Source organism: Enhydra lutris, unplaced genomic scaffold (assembly GCF_002288905.1).
Source record: "Enhydra lutris kenyoni isolate GAN:26980312 unplaced genomic scaffold, ASM228890v2 scaffoldscaffold1, whole genome shotgun sequence".
In the NCBI taxonomy this organism is placed as follows: Eukaryota; Metazoa; Chordata; class Mammalia; order Carnivora; family Mustelidae; genus Enhydra; species Enhydra lutris.
In genome coordinates, this window is record NW_019154085.1 from 13,571,567 (window position 1) to 13,583,952 (window position 12,386).

At 38.4% G+C, this 12,386-nt stretch overlaps 1 protein-coding gene across 1 annotated transcript in view; it reads right to left on the reverse strand.

Moving 5' to 3' along the window:
- LOC111162385 (C2 calcium dependent domain containing 6) overlaps positions 1-8,461 on the reverse strand; it is a 137,815-nt gene extending 129,354 nt beyond the window's left edge. Inside the window, exon 1 of the mRNA XM_022526812.1 lies at positions 8,216-8,461. Coding sequence (XP_022382520.1) covers positions 8,216-8,461 — 246 coding nt within the window. The remainder of the gene's footprint in view (positions 1-8,215) is intronic.
- Positions 8,462-12,386: the final 3,925 nt, after the last annotated feature.

A 12,386-nucleotide genomic window follows, 5' to 3' on the forward strand; every position in this document is an offset into this window, starting at 1 on the left:
AACTAGGAGTTAGTTCTTTTGAAGAATTCACAAGATTGATAAACCCCTAGCCAGATTTCTCAAAAAGAAAAGAGAAAGGACCCAAATTAATAAGATCATGAATGAAAGAGGAGAGATCACAACCAACATCACGGAAATACAATTATAAGAACATACTAGGAACAATTATATATATAAAAGAGGGCAATCTGGAAGAAACAGCTAAATTCCTAGAATCATAAAAACTACCAAAACAGAAACAGGAAGAAATAGAAAACCAGAACAGACCCATAACCAGCAAGGATACTGAAGTAGTAATCAAGAATCCCCCAACATTGGGGCACCTGGGTGGCTCAGTGGGTTAAAGCTTCTGCCTTCGGCTCAGTTCATGATCCCAGGGTCCTGGGATAGAGCCCCATCGGGCTATCTGCTCAGCGGGGAGCCTGCTTCCTCCTCTCTCTGTCTCTGTCTGCCTCTCTGCCTACTTGTCTGTCAAATAAATAAATAAAATCTTAAAAAAAAATCTCCCAACACTATGGAAAGAGCCCAGGTGTGTATCAACAGATGAATGGATAAAGAAGATGTGAGATATATATATAATAGAATACTACTCACTACAATAGACTACTACAACTTCAAAAAGAACAAAATCTTGTCATTTGTAATAATATGGATGGAACTAGGGTGTATTATGCTAAGTGAAATAAGTCAGAGAAAGTAAAACACCATATGATTTCACTCATATGTGTAATTCAAGAAACAAAACTGATGAACATAGGGGAAGGGAGGGAAAAATAAAATAAGATGGAAACAGGGAAGGTGGCAAACTATAAGAGACTCAACTATAGGAAACTGAGGGTTGCTGGAGAGGATGTGGTGGTAGGAAGGATAACTGGTGATGGGCATTAAGGAGGGCATTTGATGGAATGAGTCCTGGGTGTTATATGTAACTGATGAATCTCTAAATTCTGTCTCTAAAGCTAGCAACAGACTATATGTTAACTAAACTGAATTTAAATAAAAAATAAAAAAAGAAGAAATTCAGCATGCCAGCATTAAAAAAAAAAAAAACAAAACAAAACAAAAAAAACTCCCAACAAACAAGAGTCCAAGGACAGATGGCTTACCAGGGGAATTCTACCAAATATTTTAAGAATATCTATACTTCTGAAACTATTCCAAAAAAACAGAAATGGAGGGAAAACTTCTAAAGTTGTTCTATGAGGCCAGTGTTACCCTGATCCCAAAACTAGAAAAAGACTCCACTGAAAAAGAGAACTATGGCTGATATCCCTGATGAACATGGATGCAAAAATTCTCATCAAGAGACTAGCTAATAGGATCCAACAGTATATTAAAAGGATTATTCACCATTACCAAGTGGGATTTATGCCTGAGCTGCAAGGTGGTTCAAGATTTGCAAATCAATCAACATGATACACCACATTAATAAAAAGAAAGGATAAGAAATATATGATCCTCTCAACTGCTGCAGAAAAGGAATTTGACAAAATACAGCATCCTTTCTTGATTAAAAACCCTCCACAATGTTGGAATAGAGGGAACGTATCTCAACATCGGAAAAGCTATATATGAAAGACCCAAAGTGAATATCACCCTCAACAAGGAAAAACTGAGAGCTTCCCCTCTAAGGTCAGGAACATGGCAGGGATGTCCACTCTTACCACTGCTGTTTAACATAGTACTAGAAGACCTAGCCTCAGTAATCAGACAACAAAAAGAAATAAAAGACATCCAAATCATTAAAAAAGTAGTCAAACTTTCACTCTTCACAAATGACATGATACTCTATGTAGAAAACACAAAGACTCCAGCAGAAAATTGATAGAATTGATATAGGAATTCAAGAATTCCTATTGCAATTATGTCAGCACGACATAAAATCAATGCACAGAAGTCTGTTGCACGTCTATATATTAAAAATGAAACAGCAAAAAGAGAAATCAAGGAATCAGTCTTGTTTACAATTGCACCAAAAACCATATGATTCCTGAGAATAAACCTAACCCAACATGTAAAAGATCTGTACTCTGAAAACTATAAAACATTTACGAAAGAAATTGAGGAAGACACAAAAAATGGAAAAATACTGGAAGAAAAAATATTGTTAAAATGTCTATGCTACCCAAAGCAATCTACACATTCAACGCAATCCTTATAAAAATACCGCCAGCATCTTTCACAGAGATTTCAAATTTTGTATGGAACAATTCCAAAATTTGTATGGAACCAGAAAAGACCACAAAAAATGTTGATAAAGAAAACCAAATGAATAATGTTGACCACAAATATATCAAATATAAATAATAAAATAATGTAGACCACAAATAATGTTGATAAAGAATACCAAAGCTGGAAGCATCACAATTCCAGACTTCGAAGCTGTAATCAAGACCTTATGGTACTGGCACCAAAATAGACAGACAGATCAATGGAACAGAATAGAAAACCCAGAAATGGACCCTTAACTCTATGGCCAGCTAATCTTTAACAAAGCAGGAAAGAATATCCAATAGTAAAAAGACTGTCTCTTCAACAAATAGTGTAAGAAAATTGGACAGCCACATGTAAAAGAATGAAACTGGACCATTTTCTTACACCACACACAAAAATACACTCAAAATGGATGAAAGACCTAAATGTAAAACAGGAATCTATCAGAACCCTAGAGGAGAACACAGGCAGCAATGTCTTTGACCTAGGCTGCAGCACTTCTTGCTAGATAAGTCTCCAGAGGCAAGGAAAACGAAAGTAAAAATGAACTATTAGGACTTCATCAAGATAAAAAGCTTTTACACAGAAAAGGAAACAGTCAACAAAACTAAAAGGCAACCTACAGAATGAGAGAAGATATTTGCAAATGATGTTATGGATAAAGGGCTAGTATCCAAGATCTATAAAGAACTTGTCAAACTCAACAATCAAAGACAAATAATCCAATCAAGAAATGGGCAAAAGACAAGAACAGACATTTCTCCAAAGAAGACATAAAAATGACCAACAGACACATGAAAAATTGATCAATATCACTCGGTATCAGGAAAATACAAATCAAAACCATAATGAGATACCACCTCATACTGGTCAGGAGGCCAAAATAAACAACTCAGGAAATAACAAATAATGGTGAGGGATGGGGAACCCTCTTATACTGTTGGCAGAAATGCAAACTAATGCAGCCACTCTGGAAAACAGTATGGAGGTCCCTCAAAAAGTTAAAAATAAAACTACCCTATAACCCAGAAATCGCACTTCTAGGTATTTATCCAAAGGATACAAAAATAGTTACTGAAGAGGCATATGCACCCCGATGTTTATAGCATCAATGTCTACAATAGCTGACCTATGGAGAGCCCAGATGTCCACCAACAGATGAATGGATGAACAAGACGTATTTGTATAGACTTTTGTTGTCACTTGTCTTACATAAACACATAGAAGTGGGATTCCTGGCTTATATGTTAAGCATATGTTTACTTGTATAAGAAATTATCAAACTTTTCCAAAGTTGCTATTTGGAAACTGTCAAGCTTTTCCAATATGAGCATTGGTACTCCCATTGACAACACACAATGGAATATTACTCAGCCATCAAAAAGAATGAAATCATGTCAATCTCAATGACATGGATGGAACTACAGGGTATTCTGCTAAGTGAAATAAGTCAGTCAGAGAAAGACAAATACCATATGATTTCACTCATATGTGGAATTTAAGAAACTGAACAGAGGAACATAGGGAAAGGGAAGGAAAATCAAGTAAGATAAAAGCAGAGAGGAAGGCAAACCATAAGAGATTCTTAACTATAAGAAACTAATGGAGGGTTGCTGGAGGAGAGGTGGGTGGGGAAGGGGGTAGTTGGGTGACAGGCATTAAGGAAGGCACTTGGTATAATGAGCACTGTGTGTTACATGCAACTGATGAATCACTAAATTCTACCCTTGAAACTAAATATCTTCTATATTAAATTGAATTTAAGTAAAAAATAAAAAGAAAAATACATACAAAGATCAATAGAACAGAACTGAAAGTCCAGAAATAAACTCATGATTATACGGTCAATTAATCTTTGGCAAAGGAGGCAAGAATATGCAATGAGAAAATGACAGTTGCTACAACAAATGGTTGGGAAACTGGACAGCTACATGCAAAAGAACGAAACTGGACCACTTTCTTAATCCATACATAAAAGTAAACTCAAAATGGGTTAAGGACTGAATGGGAGACTTGAAACCATAAAATTCTAGAAGAGAGCACAGGCAGTGATTTCTGTGACATCAGCTGCAACAATATTTTTCTAAATGTGTCTCCTAAGACAAAGGAAACAAAACCAAAAATAAACTATTGAGACTACATCAAAATAAAAAGCTTCTGGGGTGCCTGGGGGGCTCAGTGGGTTAAAGCCTCTGCCTTAGGCTCAGGTCATGATCCCAGGGTCCTGGGATCGAGCCCCGCATTGGGCTCTCTGCTCAGCAGGGAGCCTGCTTCCTCCTCTCTCTCTCTCTCTTTCTCTCTCTGCCTGCCTCTCCGCCTACTTGTGATCTCTGTCAAATAAATAAATAAAATCTTTTAAATAATTTATTTATTTAATAAATAAAAATAAAATAAATAAATAAAATAAATAAAAATAAAATAAATAAATATAAATAAATAAAATAAAAATAAATAAATAAATAAAAATAAAAAGCTTCTGCACAACAAAGGAAATCATCAATAAAACTAAAAGACAACCTATGAAATGGGAGAAGATATTTGCAAATAATGTATCTGGTAAAGAGTTAGTATCCAAAATAAAGAACTCATACAACTCAACAAGGAAACAAGGAAAACAAGCAATCCAATTAAAAAAATGGACAGAGGACCTGATTAGGCATTTCTCCAAAGAATACATACAGATGGGCAAGAAACACATGAAAAGATGCTCAACATCATTATCACCAGGTAAATGCAAAAACAAAACCACAATGGGATATCGCCTAACATCTGTAAGAAGGGCTAAAATAAAAAACATAAGAAACAAGTGTTGGTGAAATGTGGAGAAAAAGGAGCCCTCATGTACTATTGGTGGGAATGAAAACTGGTGCAGCCAATGGGGAAAAGAGCATGGAGGCTCCTCAAAAATTAAAAATAGAATGACCTTATGATCAAGCAATCACATTACTGGGTATCTACCCAAAGGAAAAAAAAAGACACTAACTGAAAAGATATACACACCCCTATGTTTATTTCTGCATTATTTACAATAATCAAGATATCAAAACAACCCAAGTATTCATCCACAGATGAATGGATAAAGAAGATGTGGTATATACATACAATGGAATATTACACTGCTATAAAAAAGATGAAATTGTGTCATTTGAGACAACATGGATGGACCTAGATGGTATAATGCTAAGCGAAATAACTCAGAGAAAGACAAATACCATATGATTCCACTCATAAGTGAAATCTAATAAATAAAACAAATACACAAACAAAAAAGCAGAATAAGACCTATAAATATGGAGAAGAAACTGATGGTTGCCAGAAAGGAGGAGGGAAAAATTGGAGAAAATGGGTCGACAGAGAGGGAGATACAGGCTTCCAGTTATGGAATGACTAAATCATGGGAATAAAAGTCACAACCTATGGAATACATAATTGATGATATTGTAGTAACAATGTACCAGGATAGATGGCAACTACACTTATGGTTAACATAGGACAATGTATAAACTTGCCACATCACTAAGTTGTACAACTGAAACTAATGCAACACCTTGTGTCAGCTATACTTAAAGAAAACCATCTTTTAACAGAATCATAATTGAACTAAAAAAAACAACAACAAACAAACAAACTCTCACACAAGATATAACAAGGTGGAAATACCCAGTGAAACACACGATACCCAGTGAAACACATTCAATAAACCTTCTTTTAATCTCCCCGAGCCTCCAGTCACTTATCCCTCCTTTCTCTTTCACCCGGTTCGTGAAACTCTTCTGACTCCATTTGCTTTCTTCTCCCGCCTACACCCTCAATCCACACCCCCCACATCCATGCCTATCTTTTCCCACTATCTGTGGTAATCTTCAAACATGAACCTAAGAACCGTTGGAGTAGTTTAAGATTTGAGCACAATTCTGGGGCCCCAGCCCTCTTGATTCAGTAGGTCTAAAGTGGAGGCCCAAGAATCTAGATTTTAATAAGCACCCCTGAAGGTCTAGATACCGGTGATCCAAGGATAAAATAAACACTGGTCTGGAGGAAGAGATGCCCTTCTTCCTATCCAAGAAGGATACTGCTTCTTGTGCTTTCAAGCCCAGGCTTTCCCATCGCTCAGAGATTTTGCTGTCCTCACTGCCTACTGTTTCTTCATCTCTCCTTAAACCCTCACAGTCAAACATTTTTTTCAACACAGCCCATCTGATTCATGCCTTTCCCCTGCTTAAAATCCACCAGCTTTTCCTACCTCCTGTAGCCATGGTTCTCAACTCTGGACATCCGTGAAGTCAAATGTATTCTAAGCATTATCTGCAAACTACTGTTTTCCAAAATGTATTCTGATACAATGTGAAATATAACTCAGCGATGTATTTGCTTCCAAGTTTTAAAAAACAGTATTTTGAATAGAAAATGCTAACCCATTTATATAGCTGTTATTACTCTATGATAATCTGCTTTCAAGAAATCATGTGCCATAAAATGCTAAGAAGTCATAGAAAGACTACATGTTGCCTAAATATACAATGTTCCATCTGTGTACCGATGCATAGGCAAATTTATTAAGGAGGCCATCCATTCTGTGCTCAATGGTCTACACTGTGTATCTTACAGCTATTATAATAATTTTAATAACATATTCTCATATTACTCTAAATTTATTGTATAATGAACATCTACAGCACATGAACTCATTCCTCTGCATCTAGGTTTGAAAGGAATTCATCTATAAGAGCATTACAACTAAATTCAAGTGCACATTTCATTTCCTATGCTCTTTTTGTTGTTCTGTCAAAATATTAAAATATTCTATGGTCAAATATTTGGGAAACCAAACTTGGGTAAACACTGTACCCTGCATATAGGTGCACAACTCTGTTCTGACTGTAGGTAGCTGGTGTTGCACCTATCAGCAAATTAAAAACATTGCTGCATGGTAGCTTTTCGTCATTACAGATTTTCCCAGTCAGTAGGCAGTAAAGAGCCAGTTACTCTTCTGTGAGGAACTTTCCTTTTTTTTTGGCAATAAAAAGGAATCCTATTACTTAAAAAGCAGTGGAAATCACCATTCTACAAAATAAAGTACATATTCCTTAAAACGACGTACAACAAACACCTTCTATGGTGCAAACTTCCAAGCACACCCCTCTTACACAACCTTTACAAATTTTTCCTACTATTATAGCTAAATCCTAATATGCTCTCAATTTATCTTAACAATGACCCAAGAGTATTCTAAGTTTCTGGAATTAGGAGGGTACTTTAGAGATCAAGTTATTCAACTCCTTGATTTTACAGAAGACATCATCTTTTTGTGTACCATTTGTTCCTGATACTTTTAACTGTACTATTCTTTTAATAACTTAAGACTAAGAGAGACTGTAAAATTTCCTAATCATCTTCTAATGCTTTGAGAAGGTGAGTTTCGATGTGATTCTCCTTTTCCATTTCCTCCATCCTCTGCCTGTACCACTATATGGTAAACTCAAGCGTCTCACACATTTCAAATATAAATTAATCTTCCTAATTATTAACAGAAGACCAATAATTCACTTTCAGACATGACACAGATTTGCTCCTATAAGTTCATCTGTAAGAACCTCAGGAATTGAAGACAAGGTAACTGAAGTTTCTGGAGTTTAGCCCTTTAACCATATAAATGAATTCCTAATGATGGTGATGACAACAGCTGACAATTCTTTACTCTGCGCTTTGCATTGTTAAGCACTTTACATCATTATCTCCCTCAGATCTTCAGACGACCCTATAAGTAAGGCAGATTGTTATAATTATTATCTAAATTATTGTCTTATTTTAAGTTAATAAAACCAGGCTCTGACAAGTTAAATAATCTTCAAGGTCCCACAACTAAGCACTTCCTCGGTTATGAACACCTTCCAACTTAGGGCAGGTCTCCTTCTCTCCCGCTGCACTGACCCCTGGATCCTTGCCCAGCCCTCTAGGTGGTCAGGGAGGGGTCAGACGCCGACGGCCGGGCCCCACTCACATTCAGCAGCCGGTACCCAGCGCCCTCCTTGTTCTGGTCCTTGGGCATGTTTTGGTCAAGACCATTCATGGTCTTGTTTTGGTCCTGGGTGTAACGAATCGAAGAAAATCCCGACGTTCTGCTGTGCGTATTTTCCAGGTTGGCAGGAGGGCTCTGAAGTATAGGGGCTGTGTACAGGGAACGGACCCGCCCGCCACGGTTATCAGCTGTGTTGGAACCTCTACGCAACTCTTGGGGCGGCTCCATTCCTCCATCCTCTGCGGGACAGGTCTGCGCTTAACTGCCGGCCTGCTAGTGCGCAGGCGCAGTCCTCCAGCCGCCTAGCCAGGACTTTTCCGGCGCATGCGTGCACGCAACGTGCGACTCACGCCTTCTCCTGCCGGAGCTGACTGTAAGAGAGTGAACTTAGTGAACCTGGAGGGTCAGCTGTAAGCACTTGCCTAACTAAGCCATTTCAGTCTCCCTTAGAGGGGAGTCGTAGCATGCTGGTGAACAGCAAGCTTCTTCACCACTGTGATTGAACACCTTAGTTCATTTTCTTGTGGGCTCTTTAAACCATCATAAGCCTCTTTTTCCTAAACCAGTTCCTTCTGGGGGATTTACAATACCAATAATCACCTCCTTACACTGTCACCTGAGCTCCAGATACTATGTTTCCAACAGTCTCCTTGGATGGACATCTTTACTGTCCTGTACACTCATAACACACATTAATATTCATCTTCCCTCCCAGACCTCTAGTATGTTGCAAACTCATTTAATAAGGCAATATCATAGCCACAAAGGCTGAAAACTTCAGACATGCTTTTTAATTCTAACCTTAAATATTTGAACCCTACCCTTTCTTTTTATTGCACCTAGTTTTGGACACTTCACATACACAACTGTAATGATTTACTCCCGGATCTCCCAGCCTGCTGCCATCCACCCTTTCCTGCCCCAATATTAATACAGTTTACCTTTAAAAACAAAAAAGCAATAAAAATGGATCAAACCCAGAAACTTTCAGATCTTCTTCATTAGCCATAAATTTGAATTCCTTAATTTGGAAACCAAGGACATCCAAAAATGCACTCTATCTCAGCATACTATTACTATTCTATTTGGGATCTGTTTTCTTTTATTCAAGAGCCCGCTCAAACTTCAGCTTTCAGTTAAATCTTATAACCCCATATACATACCCTCAAAGCAGAATTGACTGTTGTCTCTAAGCTACGACTTGGCATATCATTATTAGTGGGCTCATGCTATGAGAATTAGTTAATTTTAAAAGACAGTTCTTTGGGGGTGATAGGGCCCCCAATAATGGGTCTGTGATCAAAGGAGCGAGACTGATACAAAGCGAAGGTCAAGCAAAGCTTTATTTCGCGCCAAGCATCGAGAATCAAACCAACCGGTTGGGGCCGTCTCTTACAAAGAGGCAACCCCTCCCAGCCTCACAGACTAACTTTTATAGAGCAAAGGCCATGTGGTTGAGCCTGGCCACACACAGGTGGCCAATGAGATCGCAACACAGAAAACTGCATAGTCATGCTAGGTCACACACTGGTGGCCAATTGAATTTCAACTTACCCCATAGTAGCTATTTGGACTAGCCTATCACCTTGGTCAGAATTGGCACCCAAAAGGCAAGGCCCACTCTCTTTGGTAGCTAGTGAGGCAGTATGCACCCCCAGATTGGATGTCTCCACCTGGCCTGACCCGCCCTTGTATCTGGGCTTTGCTACCTGGGACTGGGTTCCCGGACTTGCTTTTAAGTTCCTCTGGGAGGGGCAGGGTCAATCAAGGTTTACTGCATAAACAACAAAATGGCTCCCTCTGGCTAAGTAGGCCCTTACAGGAGTAAAACTTGATCCTCTCCTTGTACCCCTCAGGGTTCATGGCATAAGAGCCCAAGGCCCCCAGTACCTGTTTGCTGTTATCAAGTCTACGGTGTGTGGTGTTTAACTACTGTGCCAATGAGACTTGCTGCCCACCAGCTCACGATGACTTCCTAAGGGCTCATGTGACGCAACATAAAAAATATCTAACCTGAATCTAGTCAAACTCCTAGACTTAACCTCCAGTCTACAGGAAATTCAGGAGATAGAGAACAAATTGAGTGATGTTATTAGGGAAAAAAAAAAATCAACCAAATTCAAAATGTAGATGGGACATTTGAAAACAAAATGTTTTGGATTCTTTAAAAAAAAGAAACGTTAAGAGGAAGTATAGACAGTCATAGCCACTTAGAAACAGTTTGGCAATTTCTTGAAAAACTAAACCTGTAACTCCCATACAATCTAGCAGTTGCACTCTTGGGCAGTATCCCAGAGAAATAAAAACATACATTCACACAAAAACCTGCACACAAATGTTTATAGCAGTTTTATTCATTAACAGCCAAAAAATGGAATCAACTCAGATGTTCTCCAACAGGGAAATGTTTCAACAAACTGCAGGTTTGTAGGTACAAAGTGTGTACCTATCTTGGAGTACAACTGAGCAATGAAAAGAAATGGTCACTCAGCTTGGATGACTCTCCTGGGCAGAAAAAAGCTAATCCCAAAAGATTACATTCTTGAAATGACAAAATTTTGGAAATTTGTATAGATACACAAACCTACCTAACTGGTAAACTGTAGAGAAATTAACACACACACATACCAGTTGAAGTAATACTAGGGAAATTTGAATAAGATCAGTGTGTTTTATCAATGTCAATATTCCAGATATAATATACGACAGCTTTGTAAAATGTTATTCAGAGACACTGGCAAGGTGTGCAAAGGATTTCTCTGTATTATTTCTCAAGTTTGCATGAATCTACATTTATCTCAGGAAATTTTTCAGTTAAAAATATCACAGGGAGGAGAAAAAAAGGTGAGAAGGCCATTTAAAATTAAGAGATAAAACAACCAAATGAAATGCACAAACCTTGACCACATCTTGAGAGACAACTGGGGAAATTTGAGGATAGACTATTAATGATACTGTGCTATGTAAGCAAATGTTCTTATTTTTGGAGAATGCATGCTTACACATTCCACTGCAGTGACATGATGGTACCAACTTACTTTCAAAAGATTTACTAAGAAAAGGGCGCCTGGGTGTCTCAGTCATTGAGTGTGTGGCTCTTGATTTCAGCTAAGGTCATGATCTTGGGGTTGTGGGTTGAACCCCATGTTGGGCTCCATGCTGGGCAAAGGAGCCTGCTTGAGATTCTCTCCCTCCCTCTACTCCCTCCACCCTTGGTCTCTCTCACTCTTTAAATTTAAAAAAAAAAAAAAAAAAAAAAAAAATTTAGAAAAAAAAAAAGGGGGGGGGGTACACCAGGAAAAATAAATGAGCAAATGTGGCAAAATTTTAACAATTATTAAATCTAGGTTGCTTTACATTACAGTTGCTGTAACACTAGTCTTTCAACATTTTTACATTTGACAGTTTCCAAATGGAAAGCCCTCAGAGCTCTCACATGCATATGGCCTCCTCCTTGCCTCCATCTCCACCAGTAGAAATCCCATCCATCCCATAAAGGACATGCCCATACTCAATCTTACCCACAATACTTTTCTAGATTCTGTTTCTCCTATGCCTATCATGTCTTCTGACTAGAAGTCTCTGGAAGGCAGGTAGTATGTTTTATTCATTTTCTCATCTTTTTGTCCTCTCACAAACCTAGCAATTTGATTGAAATCAAATCATGTATCATAATTTAAGCTTTACATTTCATAGTTGATTATAAATGGTGATGTAGGCCAGAGGTCCCAAGTGCTGGTTAGTCTACTAGCTATTACCACAATCCTGGGACAGATTCTTTTTTTTTTTTTTTTAAGATTTTATTTATTTATTTGACAGACAGAGATCACAAGTAGGCAGAGAGGCAGGCAGAGAGAGAGAGAGGGAAGCAGGCTCCCTGCTGAGCAGAGAGCCCGATGCGGGACTTGATCCCAGGACCCTGAGATCATGACCTGAGCCAAAGGCAGCGGCTTAACCCACTGAGCCACCCAGGTGCCCTGGGACAGCTTCTAAAAAGTGGATTTCTGGGCATCACCTCAGACCTACTCAATATGAATTTCTGGGGACAGGCCAAGGAGTCCCTATGTGTTGTTCTGCTTAAGGGGAGTGGGGAGAGGTAGGTATTAATTTCTGAATACCCTGCACCCCCCAAAACACAAAAGCCTCACTGGGG